Raw genomic sequence first — 15642 nt, 5'->3', positions numbered from 1 at the left:
CAGCTGCTCTGTAAAGAGGAAATCTAAATGGGCCTTGCAACCACATCATGTTAAGTACTTTATACACGAATCAGACAAATATGCAAATATCAGCAATGCACATGCATCGTAGCCAATATCCACCCTTGCCTCTCTTTTACTCTTCATGCAGAGCTGCTATGACTTGTCCTACTCTACTCTAAGTTCATCCTAACCCATCCCTCCCTTATAGTCCTCCATTTTTCTTTCATCCTTGTACCTAAGAGCCTGTTAAATGCTCCTAATGTACCTGACTCTACCATCAGTCCGGGCAGTGTGTTCTATGTATCCACCACTCCGTGTAAAAAACCTACCTCTGACAACCCCCTATACCTTCCTCCAATATCCTTAAAATGCTGAAACCTTGTATTGGCCATTTCCACCCTGAGGAAAAATATTCTGACTGTGCACTCTTTGTTTCTTACCATTTTTTACATCTCTCATCGGGATTCACTCCAAAGGGAGAAGCCCTGGCTCACTCATAAGACATGCTCTCTAATCCAATCAGCATCTTGGTAAATGTCCTCTGTCCCTGCCTTGTATCTTGCACGTCCTTCTATAATGGGGTAACCAGAACCGAACACAATATTTCAAGTGTGGTCTAACCTGTGTTTTATAGAGCAGTAACAACACGTCGCGGCTCTTGAACTAAATGCCCTGATTAATGCAAGCCAGCACACCATACTCCTTCTTAAACATCCTATCAACTTTGAGGCATCTATGTACATGGTCCCCAATATCTCTCTGTCCCTCCACATTCCCAAGAATCCTGCCATTAGCCTTATTCTCTGCCTTCAAGTTCAACTATCCAAAGTGTATCTCTGCACACATTTTTGGACTGACCTCCATCTGCCACTTCTCTGCCCAGCTCTGTGTACTTTGGAAACCTACAACAAACAACCTTCTGCACTATCCACAAATCCACCAACACTGATATTGGCAAAGGTGTTTGAAGGCAGAAATTTGTCCACGGCCACAGGAAATAATTTCTTGTTTCAGGCAAAGAGAAAGATTCCTTTTCTGGGGAGGAGCAGGAACCAACGATTGCCTGAAGTTCACCTCCCACTTGCCACATACTGCGTGGCAGCCCCAGCCATGGAAAACATTCTGCCCATCCCATGGGAATGAAGCCAAAGGGAAAGTTTTGATTGAGCCATGAGTTTTATTTGCACAAAGGAACTTCTCTGCAATGAGAGTTTCATTTTGGATTGGGATCTCGCTATATTTGTGGGTTTCTACCTGGTGCTTAAGTTGGCTTCTACACTTCTTTGTCCCAAACACAGAATTCAACTGGGTCTCTCTGTAGATGCTGGATAAGTATGTATCACTATGGGCAGGATTAGCTCTGAGAGGTATTGAACTCAAAACTGCAGTATTTATTTCCAATTTTCCACCTCCTATTAAAAATGTTAATGATTAAAGGTTTGCTTTATTTCTCACGTATTCGTGATTCAAAATTGTTTAACATCATTTCCTGTACACAAGTGTAGAGGAGAACAAAATAGTTGTTACTCTGGATCCAATGCAGCCCAATAAACACATAATAAGATAAAGAACACAAGAATAAAAAATACAATAATTGTTTTTTTATTATTAAGTGCATTCGTGAACATTAGCCAGATCAAAAATGCTGATCAAGTCAACTAGTTCCCAAAGAGAACTCTGATAGGCCAATCAGATGGTTCACTGCTACTCAGCGATAGAACACAAAAAAATCATATGTACAGTTAAGAAACATTAAAAAATAGTAGAAATACTGGAGTCATGATGATCATGATGGTCTGCTGGAGAGAGACATTTATACACATGCTGTCCTCCATAATTCAAAGAGATTGAAAGATAAGATTGCAGGGTGACAAAACATGGCAGGAGCACTTGGAACTAAAAACTAATCCCTACCGGGAGAAAACAGCACCTGATCTTTCCGCACTGTTCTCCAGCAGTTTAAGGACTAAGTCCAGCTGGAACGTAACTCACAAGTGCTCTTGAAAGTCAGGTATTAACCCTTCCTGCCGACAACCAAGCATTGCCATCCTGGTCCCCTTCATGACAGCTTATGGAGAAGCATGTGACTTCCCTCCCAGAGATGATAGGTGTTTGTGCACTGGACTCTTAAAGGCTTGGACCCCATCATCGCAGATATAAATACATAAGATAGCTTATGTACATAGATTGATGGTATGTCTATAAAGTGACACTAGGGGCAGGAGTGTCTGTACATAAGGTGACTGACAGGGAATGATAAAGTACTGGTGGTTGGGTGGGTTAGTGGATAGAGATGTTGATCAGCTTTATCACTTGGGGAAAGTAGCTGTTTTTGAGTCTGGTGGTCCTGATGTGGATACTATGTAGCCTCCTCCCCGATGGGAGTGGGACAAATGGTCCATGAGCAGGGTGCGTGGGATCCTTTATGATGTTACTGGCCCTTTTCCCACATATACATACAGTGAAATGCAACTCTGCAATAAAAACACACTTAATTTTTATTTTTACTCAATTCATTGTTTCTGCCTATGACTCACTCACTCACCATAATTATAGCTCAGTGCCCTATAATGTACATTTGCAGTATATTACACCAAGACTAAACAAGAGTGTAGACTGTTGAGGTCTACTGTGAAGGACTCCAAAAGCAATTTCAAATTAGTTGGTATAAGAGGTAGGTGCCAAAGTACCAGTGTATGTGTGTGTGTGTGTGTGTGTGTGTGAGAGAGAGAGAGAGAGAGAGAAGTTGGATTAGACTATTTAATTGTTACTTTCATTGCAGTTTAACAATTAATTACCTGCTTGTATTTTTTATAACTAATTTTATACATGTAACTGTTTAGTATGTTTCCTAGTGGCCACAGTATGTATATACAATTATTCAGTTTGTCTCCTAAAGGTTGCATTTGAAAGTTTCTCTGGTGTTGCGTTATTTGAAGAGGGACTATCTGACAGGTTAACTCTTATCTGCGGATTTGATTGGAATGCTGCTTATCTATGGATTTTAAAAGGAGCTGACCATGAGGCTGTGCCATTTTTCTTTATCTTCTTTTTCCTTTCCTCTCCCTTCATTCACTAGCTTCTGCTTGTGTTACTGCCTGGTTTTCAATGTCCTTTTTTCTATTAATGCTTAAAAATACAGTTGTAAAGCAATAAGTTTTGTGCCTCTTTCCCAATTTCCAAAATAACCTTAGACCTTCTGGTTTAAGAAGGCACTGGAGAAGCTCAGAGACTATTTATCGGTGGCAAACAAAACAAAGGAAGCAATTGGTTACTTCATTAATAACACTTCTTCTGGTAAATGATCACTGCAAACAATAGCCTGTAACTTCCCTTTGGACTTGGAGGCAATTTGATGTGGCAGAACCGGGCAAGATGAGTAGAAGTGAGGCTGAGTCAAGGCAGCAGGCCCATCGTCGAGAGTGACAAAACACCCAAGGTTTAATCGGTTTAAGCACTGGGCCAAATGTAAAGGTCGGGTATGGGCTGAATCGAGGCAGCAGGAACCAGGCCCCAGAGCACATCGAGTGACTAAACATGTTGTTTGGACAGTTTAAACATTGGTCCAGATTGAAAAGGTCAGGGTGTTGAGGCCTGAGGTGAGGGAAGGGCCAGTTCAGCTTGCTGCTCCATAACGCTTACTTGGCTCTGCATTGAACTGAGGCTGTGGCTTTGTGTCTTTAGATGGATTCTGTCTTGTGGACCTCAGTTCCAAATGCTATGTGCTTGCTTTTACTGTTTGCACAGTTTGGTATTTTTTTCTCTGCACACTGGGTGCTTGACAGTCTTTTTAGAATGGGTTCTATTGAATTTCTTTAGTTTCTGCCTGCCTGCAAGAACATGAATTTCAAGGCTGTATATAGTATATATACTTTGGCAATAAATGTACTTTGTATGTACTTTGAATCTGAATGAATGTAGAAACATCAGAATCCAACATGTGATTATATCAGTGTGGGTGCTTGGATGTGCCTGTTGGTCTCTACCTTTGTTTATCATTGTGTGTGTGTGTGTGTGTGTGTGTGTGAGTGTGTGTGTGTGTGTGTGTGTGTGTGTGTACGAACGATGTTTGTGTCTCCCTGTGTGCATTAGTATATGTGTGTGCCTGTATTGTCATTTGCCTGGGTGTGTGTATATACTCCACCATGTATCTGCGTGAACACAAATGACACATTTCACCGTAAGTTTCAATGTATACATGCTGAGTGAACCTGACTCTTGAATCTTGCTTGTGCCTGTACCTATGTGTGTGCATTCACTGGGCTGTGCACATTGGATAGGAGCACAAGCAGAACAATGCACCGTTGCAAAGCGGAAGGTGTATCCTTTCACGGCATCAACTTCACGGTGTGCCTCTGCTCTACATTGCAGTACCGAGAAGAGAAGCATCCACCAAAAGAAAGTTCCTGAATAAACATGATGCCAAATCCATTCTGGTAAGCAAATACTTGACACATCCTTACACTTAGGCCATGCCCGAGCATGATGGTTTCACTTTGCAGAATTAGATAAGTCTGGTTCTGGAACTGTAACAATCGTTGAGATGGTCCCACACACTCGGCACAGACCAAGCTCAATTCACCCTCACAGTCCACTGAGCAGCCAGTTTTATATCAATTTCTTATCAACTCAAATCTAGATTTATTTTATTCAGTTTCACTCTTTCTCAAAATGTTCCCATAGAAATCTGGCCACAATATTTAATATCCAGTTAATGGATACTGTCTTCTTTAAAAGAAAGACAAGTATTTTAATGTTGGGAATGATGTTCCCTATGGAGTAAAACAGAGTCCATTACTCCTGCACGTGATTTAAAAGCAGTGCGCTCTGTGAGCTTTGAATGTTTGACTGATGGAATGGCCCAGCTAACAAGTAGGAGAATTACGCATGTATTGGAGAAAAATATTAAGACATAAGACCATAAGACAAAGGAGCAGTATTAGATAGTTCAGCCCATTGAGTCTGCTCTGCTATTCCACCACGGCTGATTTATTTTCCCTCTCAACACCATTCTCCTGCCTTCTTCCCATAGCCTATCATCCTCCACTTCTGTGGCATTGAATTCCACTCATTCTCCACCCTCTGGTTAGGGGAATTTCTTCTCATTTCTGTTCTCATGGGATAACCTGGTATTCTGAGACTGTGCTTTCTGATCCTAGATTCTGCCACTATAGGGAATACCTTCTCCATGTCCACTCTATCTAGGCTTTTGGGTTTTTGATACGTGGCCATTATCAAAATCAAAGGATGTTCATTGTCTGTCGCCTGAGTTTAACATCCTGAATAGTCAAGTCATCTGCTTATGAAACTAGGAGCCTTTTTTGACAGAAAAATGGCATACTATAGACAGATCTACACACTGTCCTCTCATTGCTACCATTGGAGAGGGGGTACAGGAGTCTGAAGACACACAGGGTTTCAGGAACAGCTTTTTTTTCTCCTCCATCTGATTTCTGAATGGAAAATGAACCCATATACACTACTTCACCTTTTTTTCTTTTTTGCTGTCATTTTTTCAACATCTTATTTAATTTAATGATATATACAGTGGATTCCAGTTAATTGGGGCACATTAGAACCAATGCATTTTAGCCCAGTTAACCAGCTGCCTCAATTATCCGAAGTTTCATGGAAATAGTTTAAAAAGTATAAATAAACAACCATGAGTAACTATGACAAATTGTGTATTTAAATGAAATGCAGAACAAATGAGAATGCTACCAGTACTACTATAGGACTAGAAAACTGTGTGTTACATTGTAATGGTTACTGATGGAGGAATTCACCGAGTGTAGGCTGGCATAGTACCCAGTTGGTAAACTATCCATTCTTAGGCCTAAAAAGCATCGAGTTTTAATGCTTTTCCCAATAACAAATATTTCTTTAAAGAGAGTGAACACTCGCAAGGCGGAAGGTCCTGATAGAGTACCTGGTAAGGCTCTGTAAACCTGTGCTAACCAACTGGCAGGAGTATTCAAGGACATTTTCAATTTCTCATTGCTATGGGTGGAAGTTCCCACTTGCTTCAAAAAGGCAACGATTACACCAGTGCCTAAGAAGAATAATGTGGGCTGCCTTAATGATTATCTCCTGGTAGCACTCACATCAACAGTGATGAAATGCTTTCAGTGGTTAGTTATGACTAGACTGAACTCCTGCCTAAGCAGAGAGATGGACCCACTGCAATTTGTCTATCGCCACAATAGGTCAACAGGAGATGCAATCTCAATGGCTCTCCACACAGCTTTAAACCACCTGGACAACACAAACACCTACATCAGGATGCTTTACATCGACTATAGCTCGGCATTTAATACCGTCATTCCCACAATCCTGATTGAGAAGTTGCAGAACCTGGGCCTCTGTACCTCTCTCTGCAACTGGATCCTTGACTTCTTAACCAGAAGACCACAGTGCGGATTGGTGATAACATATCTTCCTCTCTGACAATCAACACTGGCGCACCTCACGGGTGTGTGCTTAGCCCACTGCTCTACTCTCTCTATACCCATGACTGTGTGTCTAGGCAGAGCTCAAACACCATCTATAAATTTGCAGACAATAGAACCATTGTTGGTAGAATCTCAGGTGGTGACGAGAGGGCGTACAGGAGTGAGAGATGCCAACTAGTGGGGTGGTGCTGCAGCAACAACCTGGCACTCAACGGCATTAAGATGAAAGAGCTGATTGTGGAGTTCAGAAAGGGTAAGACGAAGGCACACATACCAATCAGAAGTGAAGAGAGTGAGCAGTTTCAAGTTCCTGAGTGTCAAGATCTCTGAGGACCTAACCTGGTCCCAACATATTGATGTAGTTATAAAGAAGGCAAGACAGCAACTATATTAGGATTTTGAAGAGACTTGGTATGTCAACAAATACACTCAATAACTTCTATAGTTGCACTGTGGAGAGAATTCTGACAGGCTGCATCACTGTCTGGTATGGAGGGGCTACTGCACAGTACCGAAAGAAGCAGCAGAAGGTTGTAAATTTAGTCAGCTCCATCTTGGGTACTAGCCTACAAAGTACCCAGGACATCTTCAAGGAGCGGTGTCCCAGAAAGGCAGTGTCCATTATTAAGGACCTCCAGCACCCAGGGCATGACCTTTTCTCACTGTTACCATCAGGTATGAGGTACAGAAGCCTGAAGGCACACACTCAGCGATTCAGGAACAGCTTCTTACCCTCTGCCATCTGATTCCTAAATGGACATTGAATCCTTGGACACTACTTGATTTTTTTTAATATACAGTATTTCTGCTTTTGCATGTTTTAGAAAATCTATTCAATATACACAATAAATTTACTTGTGTATTTATTATTATTTTTTATTATTTTTCTCTCTCTGCTAGGTTATGTATTGCATTGAACTGCTGCTGCTAAGTTAACAAATCTCACGTCACATGCTGGTGATAATAAACCTGATTCTGATTATTTTTATCAGTTCCTGCCATATTTTCACAACACAGTTTTGAGATCCATTGCTTTCTTTGAACCCGATAGTATTGTGGTTTTGTTGCAAAGGGATCCGTTTGGCATAGTATGATCAGTAAAAGAACTGTTTCATCAGTAATGTAGATATCATCTGTAAACTACTTTTGAAGCAAGTCGGGGAGTTTTGTAGATTTCCATGTTTCTGCACTTACAGCATCAGCGCTATCTTCCTTGACACGTGCTTTCTTGAAGTTAATGTGCTGCCAGCATTTCAGTCGAGACAATAAACCATCCCAATCCCGATGAACATCTCGGCCCAAGAAGTCGACTGTTTATTCTCATCCACAGATGCTTCCTGAGTTGAGTTCCTCCAGCTTATTGTGTATATTGCTCTAGATTTGGAGGATCTGCAGTACCTCCTGTGTCTACAATCAACCATCTGTTGCTCTAAAGTCTTTGTGCCCTAGCTCTTTAGCGAGCTCCTCTGGCTTGTTTTTAACATTGATCCACTGACATGCACACCTTGTCTAGTTCCGGTGAGAAACCACTGACGGAGAGCATCTCCTTCTTCTGGATCCTTACCATCACACTTTCACTTCTGGGATGTTCCCTGTTGACCCTCACATAATGCTATTCTTCTCACAGTTTATCTTGCTGATATATCAAATGTCCAATTGCAGATCTCTGCCAGCTGACAGTGAGTGGTGGTAGGTCGATGGCTTTTAATTTAGTCCAACATGGTAATTTTTTTTCAGCTCTTCTCAAATCTTTTCATGGCCTCATGGCAAGGGTCTCGAACAACTTTTAAGTCAAAATCTTTAAAAAACCTCAAAAATCAGAGCTTTTTGAATCAGCGTCCATTGGCCCACATGGATAACATAACACAAGCACATGCAACTGACACAGCTGATTGCTCGAAGCATGGCGTAGTGTTCAATAGCCACTCAAGTGTATGTGACTCACAGACAATTAAGTGACATATTTTCTCAAATAAATTAAGGAAATCCCATCTATTTTCTTGATTTGTTTTTGACTTTTAAGAATTGTTCCAAATTATCATCTGCCCCGATTAACTGATGACTCAGTTAACCAGAATTCACTGTATATGTAATTGTAATTTATAGTTTTAAATAATGCATTGCAAAATACTTCTACTGCAAAACAACAAATTTCACAACATATGCCAGTTGTGAAACCAAACTCAGATTTTAACCAGATTCAGATTCTAATTTAAAGATGTTAGATTGGGCAGGGTGACCGAAAGCGGGTGATGAAACCCTCAGCAGTACCTCCTTCCAGAGTTAACCACCGGACTGCATTCTCTTGTGTGCATTATTTTAATACCTCCGTCTTCTCTGCCTGCTCCTCCAATACTTTTATATATTTCCATTGTCAGAATTTCAGAACCAAGCAATAAGCATAGAGAGAATTTGAAATCCTATCATTTCACCTATAATTTACTCATTGTAGACTTGCTAATTTTATTGTATCCTTATTGCTTTCTAAGATCCAATTATTTATTTTGTGGTCTTTGGCTTCATTGAATTATATTTACAATCTGACCAACATAAAAATGTATGAAAAGCACACACCACACTGGGTGAGCTACATCCTAGAATGCAATGTTATTTTTCATATCTGAACATAATAGGATCAAGAAAAAAATAGATAATCTACAATAGAATACAATGCAATTTTACAAAAATTCAATAAGGATCCAGAGAATCTGATTTTACCTATTGATGTGCTTAAAATTTGCATGAGTTGGAGTTTGCCGGGACGATTATGAGAGCCAGTAAAACGTCAGCACAGTGAAAAGAGAATAAAACTAATGGTGATTAAACAAGAGAGCAGGGTTTAACACACACACTTAGGGCACTTGGCAAAAAACAATTAACATTAATTACATTACTAAAAGTAAAATGGCTGAAATATTGCAATTCAGCTTTAACACTATCATGTTATTAGCTTGGTCCATTTTCTGCCCTTTGTGTTTGGTGAAGAATTTTGTTTCACGTCTCGTTCTGCATTTGAATTAATGTTATTTCAAAGTCAATTTGATTCCCCTTACGGTTTTCATGATGTCGTCATTGAGTTCTGTCACCTTAATGTAACCCAGTTCCGTAAATGCATCTGGAAATGATGGCAGGAATGCAAAGAATGCACTGACATAAGACTTACTTACTGCCCATTACACTCCTGGTGTTCATGGCAGCAATGAAGGTCCTCCATCTCTGGCGGTGTTTGGGGCTTCCCTCATCACACCAGTAGCTTCCTCTTGGTTTTCCTTACTGTCAGTCATAAGTCCCAGGTGGAGACTCCGGAATACTGTCATACTCAGATGTAGAAGGCTTTTTCATTGCTATTTCCATAACAAGTTTGTTTTACCAGTCAGGGTTGTTAGCCCTGAGTTGAACCCCTGATCCTGGAGGACCAGTGAAACACTGTTAGTCTGGATTCTACCCTTTGACCTGTTTGGCATGAGTGACCCTACCAAGAGCCAAAGTGAGTGCGAGCTCACTTTTAACATTTAAGAAATACTTGGACAGGTACATGGATGAGAGGTGAATGGAGGGATATGGGCCGGGTACAGGTCAGTGGGACCAGGCAGAAAAACAGTTCAGCACAGCCAAGAGGGGCGAGGAGGCCTGTTTCTGTGCTGTAATGTTCAATGGTTCTATATGTCTCTTCTCATCTTGTACATCTCTCTCAAATCAGCAGTTATCCTCCTTTGCTCCAAAGAGAAAAGCACTAGTTCACTCAATCTATCCTCATAAGACATGATCTCTAATCCAGGCAGCATCCTGGTAAATCTCCTTAGCACTCTCTCTAAATTTTCCACATCCTTCCTATTATGTAGTGACCAGAACTGATAGATTTGACAGTGAATGAAGCCAGGAGACATAGTTTTCCCAACTGCCAATTGGTGATAACATCTGTGTAGGACTGGCCTAATCTGCCCAATGAGGCGCATGAAGCTCCCTCATCATTTGGGCCTCATTATTTAAGATCAGACCCATCCTTGGTACACTGGGTGAGGGCATGATAACCAGCAGGGCCAATGCTGGCAGCATCTTCCATCTTGGCTTTCAGCCATGCCCAGCACACGAGGTTGAAAAGCAACCAGACCATATTTCCAAACTGAATTTTTCAATGACTACAGTTGGCTTACAAAGCATATATGGCATTTATTCAATTAAGAGAAAACACTTTAATATACATTTTCATTCAGCAAAGCAGGCAGCTTTAGCCAAAGAATGCTGGTGGTGCTTTTTTAACATTTGAAACAATGCTCCAAGCTAATTGCATTAGTTCAAGCTGCCGTAAGACTTCAGTTCTCCTGGATACCAGGTCAACGAATCGCGCTCAAGACAAAAACTACAACAAATTGTTTCATCAGGACCTTTAATGCAGTGAGTCAGCTCAAGACACTTCAAGGAGTGAAAACAAGCAGGCACTGGCTGACCAGGCTTTTGGAGAAGAGCACAGAAGTTAAGAAGAAAGGACCTAGAGGTGGAAGGGTGCAGGGATCTTTGAGGGTTGGAGGCCTGGAGAAGGCCACAGAGTAAAGGGTGGAATGATTTGGAGGAGAAAAAAGCAGAGTAATTTCTTCACTTTGCATGGAAGAAGCATTCAGGGTAGTAGGGAAAACCTCAAGATTCAGAATGCAGGACCCCAGCATAAATAGCAGAAAATGTGCGCTGCTTCACAAATACCACCATTGAGCACATTTACCAAGCGTGCTATACAGAAAGAGCAGTATCCTTCATCAAAGATCCAGGACATATTCTCTTCTCACTACTACCATTGGGCAGGAGGTACAGGAGCCTTAGGTCCCACACCACTGGGTTCAGAGACAGTTATTACCCACTCAATGATCAGGCTCCTGAACTGGCATGGATAACTTCACTCACCATGTTATTCCATAACCTAAAGACTTATTTTCAAAGACTCTTCAAAATCACAATTAGAAACACAAACAAGTTTATTATCACTCTTCTTGCTGTTGTGGTTTTACTTTTACAGTTTGTCTTCTTTTGCACATGCTCATGCTTATTTATGTGTAGTTTTTCATAAGTTCTATTGTAATTCTTTATTTCCCTGTTAATGTCTGTGAGAAAATGAATCTCAGGGTAGTATATGATGACTTACTTGTTTACTTGTCTGTTTATTTATTTACTTACTTACTGACAGACAATGCAGAATAGGCCCTCCTGGCCCTTGCACCTGTGCCGACCAGCAATCCCCCGATTTAATCCTAGCCTAATCGCAGGACAATTTACAATTATCAATTAACCTACTAACTGGTAGGTCTTTGGAACATGGGAGGAAACCAGAGCACCCGGAGGAAATCTACGCAGTCATGGGAAGAACATAAACTCCTCACAGACAGCAGTGGGTATTGAACCCAGGTCACTGGCACTGTAAAGCGTTGTGCTACCTTGCTACCTATATACAGATACAGACATGCACTTTGATAATGAATTTGACTTTGAGCTTAGGAATACTTGTCTTGCACACTGTCCATTACACAGTGCATTGAGCTAGAATCAAGAAAAGCTATAACAATACAGAGTAAACTGTAAACGCTGCCTCAAAAGTGCAGTGACAGTAAATGATAAAAGATTGTGAGGCTAAGAGTCCATCTTCTCATACAAGAGGCTCATTCAAGAGTCTGATCAACAAAGAGAGAAGTTGTCCTGAGCCTTTCAGGCTTTTTTATCTTCCACCCGATGTGCAGGGGAGAAGAGAGAATGTCCGGGGTGGGTGGAGTTCTTGAATATGCTGGCTGCTTTACTGAGGCCATGAGTACAGACAGCATCTATGGAAGAGAGGCTGGTTCCTGCGATATGTTGTTTGAGGAGTTTTGTAATGTTTCTGTCTCTTCCTTAGCCTCGAATTGTGGAAGACAGCCTGACCTACGCTGAGCTGGAACTCACACCCACGCACCCAACTGCCCCGCCTGTCACGGGCTCTCCGACCGCTCAGAGTCCCACCACTGTCTATGCCAAGATCTTCTTTTCCAAAAACCAGAGTTAATTCACCGCTGCCAGAACATCACGGTTGACGCCAGACCTGGTGACTGTGGTGATACTGTGGCCCTCTTGAAGTTCACCCAGCTCAGCGAGACATTTCTGCACAAAGGGTCAACTTGCCACTGCAGCTGGAGAAATGCCTAGAGCTCAGCACTCAGACTCCAACAGCAGCTCAAAGCCCGCTCGTGTGAACAGGGAGAGTCACTCTGGGCCTCCTTCTTAGTGCTGGCTTCAAGTGTCTATCCCATCAACCTGTACACAAGAACTGGCTGTACAGGAAGTTTGTGGTCAGGGTAACAAAGCAAGATGTATGTGTGTGTTTGTAAGAAAATAAAGCAATAATTTAATCAGTGTACACTGACAGTAATGAGTCAGAAAGTGTGAGTAGCAGGAAGAATAAACAAGTAATTGTATAAATTCATAAGCGATTGTGACCATATATAGTTTGTTAAATTTTACTTGATAATGCTCCTATGAGGCTTTTCTATGATAAAAGTTTTACAAGTATGTGTTTTTTTGTTCTACCTACCTTGATAGATGATTTAGTAAAAGTTAGTGTACCCTCGTACATATTACAGCGAACAGTGAGTGTATGTGTTTTAGTGTGTTTGTGTGTGATTTTCTGCACAATATGTACATTTGTGTGCATGTGTATGCACGTGTGAGTATGATTCTGTGTATGATGAAGAAATATGCACCAAAGTGTGTGTGAGGGTGTGTAAATGCCTGAGTGTGTGTGCCAGTTTTATTCTGGCACCAGAATCCTTAGCCTTTATCTAAAGCTTGTACTCTATGAACCTCTTTAATGAATTGTTAATGGTCAGTACAAAAACAACAGTGGGGCCACTAACACCAAAGGTTCCCATTCTAAATCCTCCTCAGTTTCTGCACATCAAGTGCAACCACGGGATGCCACAGTTGGAACCTTCCGGAATGGAGCTCCATTTGGATGGTCTTTGGTACCTTTTATTTGCTATAGCAGCCACCATCACAGCTGCTGGAATCAGCCAAGGCAAGCAAAAGTGAACTTGTAAACTTGATGGAAGGAATAATTTTGTAAAATAACAGTGGGACCTCCTTGGACTCTAGACACCGGGCAACTTCCTGAACAGCTTGTCACCTCTTTTCCTGCTTAATTCTGCTGGCTGTGTGCTTTTAATTTTACTGTAGATGTATATGGTCTTCAGTTAGTGGATTACTTGAATTGTGTGCATCTGTACTAAATCCCATAATATAATGAAAGGTGTGGGCTTCTGTTTGCAAAAATAAAAAAAAATCTGTACTTCTTTGTAAAGACAGAATAGTAATAATACTATATAATAAACCAAAATGGTTTATGCCTTTATAATATACAGAGCTGCCAATAATTGGATAGAACCAGTGATGTCTGAACATTGTGTAGGAACCTCCAGCTGTAACATCAGACTCTTTCGATTCCAGCTGAGAATTGTCATCTGTTGCAGGTGGAGTCAGCCAATGTTATCTGGGTGAAGTCAGCCAAGAGGTGATGGAACCTGAGGTGAAAGAGATAATCAGAGACACAAGAGAGTCTGCAGGGCTTGGACATCTTGACCAAAGCACACAAAATACTGGAGGAACCCAGCAGATTAGGCAGCATCTGCAGAGAGGAGTAAACAGTCAACATTTCAGACAAAGACCCTCCTTCAGATTTGGAGACACGAAAGACTGCAGGTGCTGAGAACTGGATCAAAGTGAAGGAAATATATGGTCAACGTCTCAAGTCTAGACCCTTCATTTGGACTTATGAAGGGTCATGTCCAGGGGAAGGTCTCGACCTAAAACATTGACTGCTCATTTCTGTTCACAGATGCTGCCTGACACACTGAGGTCCTCAGCAGATTGTTTGTTTTCGCTTAAGATTTATTCCTTGCTACTTGTGGGATCTTGTACAAATTATCACACCTCTCCTGAGTGACCACACTTCAATGGTTATAATGAATAAATTTAAACATTTACTCACTACTTTTCTTATTTCCATTGGAATCAAAATGCCATTGTTATAATCAGGAGAAGTCAATATGTGGACAACCAAAGACTTTTCCCAGGACAGAAGTGGGGTAATATGAGAGGACATAATTTAAGATGACTGCAATGACTGTGCATCATTCAGAGTCAGAAACACACTTTATTCAGGGTACAGGTTTATAAGTGTTCTAAGTTATCCTAGGTACCAGGGGAATTAAAGTGTCTCACTCACAGGACAGAATATGTGAAGATAAAATACCAAAACTGGACCTGGGGCATTCTGAGTTCATTTCTGTTGTAACCTTCACTTTGAGGGTGCCTTCATTACTCAGTGCAGTCTAGTGCTACAGATGTCTACTGCACTGAGGGGTCTGCGCTTAATCACATAAATTGTCTCTTGCTGCTGCTCAAATACAACTAATTTGGGTCAATGGGATTTGTTATGGACTAGATGGGCTGAAGAACCTGTTTCGATGCTGTAGTGCTCTATGACTCTAATTAGCAGACTGAATATTGACTGCTTATACTGCCTAATTATGAACTATATCAATCTCTGTCATTCCTTTGGATTCCTCAGCTGCTTGGAGAGGAGGAGCCTGCTACATGGGCAACAGCCTGCTCTCCATGTTGGACTGCACGGGCTTGCAAACTGGATTGCATATCATGTAGACAACTAGAGAAGGCAACATCCATGGTCAACCCCAACCAATGGAGGGCCTCAATTATTGAACTACCAAACTTTTGTTCTGGGGGAGTAGTCGAGTGATTAGACCAATGTTGAGAGGATTGGACCATAGATCTGGAAATGTGAATTCAGATCGACAGATGGAGAATTTAAGTTCAAGTCATCTTTTAAAATGTGGAATGAAAAGCCTGACTTGTCGTGATGACTATGAAACCACTAGTTTCTGATAAAATCATGGCTAGATCACTAACGGCACCTTTACTCATGGCAACAAAAGTAAAGCAAAAACAGAAAATACTGGAAACACTTAGCAAGTCAGGCAGCATCTGCGGAGAGAGAAACAGAGTTAATGTCTGAGATTAGAGACCTTTCATAGAAACGTAGAAAACCTACAGCACGATACAGGCCCTTTGGCCCACAAAGCTGTGCTGAACATGTCCTTACCTTAGAAGTTACCTAGGGTTACCCATAGCCCTCTATTTTACTAAGCTCCATGTA

At 41.3% G+C, this 15642-nt stretch overlaps 1 protein-coding gene across 4 annotated transcripts in view; it reads left to right on the top strand.

Moving 5' to 3' along the window:
- vstm4a (V-set and transmembrane domain containing 4a) overlaps nucleotides 1-13055 on the top strand; it is a 55601-nt gene extending 42546 nt beyond the window's left edge. For all 4 annotated transcript variants that reach the window (XM_059946774.1, XM_059946772.1, XM_059946775.1 and 1 more), the window contains 2 exons: nucleotides 4375-4439; nucleotides 12331-13055. In XM_059946774.1, the coding sequence (XP_059802757.1) occupies nucleotides 4375-4439; nucleotides 12331-12477 (212 nt within the window). In that variant the 3' untranslated portion in view covers nucleotides 12478-13055. The remainder of the gene's footprint in view (nucleotides 1-4374; nucleotides 4440-12330) is intronic.
- The last annotated feature ends 2587 nt before the right edge of the window (nucleotides 13056-15642 follow it).

This window comes from Hypanus sabinus, chromosome 21, assembly GCF_030144855.1.
Source record: "Hypanus sabinus isolate sHypSab1 chromosome 21, sHypSab1.hap1, whole genome shotgun sequence".
NCBI classification, from domain to species: domain Eukaryota; kingdom Metazoa; phylum Chordata; class Chondrichthyes; order Myliobatiformes; family Dasyatidae; genus Hypanus; species Hypanus sabinus.
The sequence above is the reverse complement of the archived record's forward strand: the minus strand, read 5'-3'. Positions and strand labels throughout refer to the sequence as shown.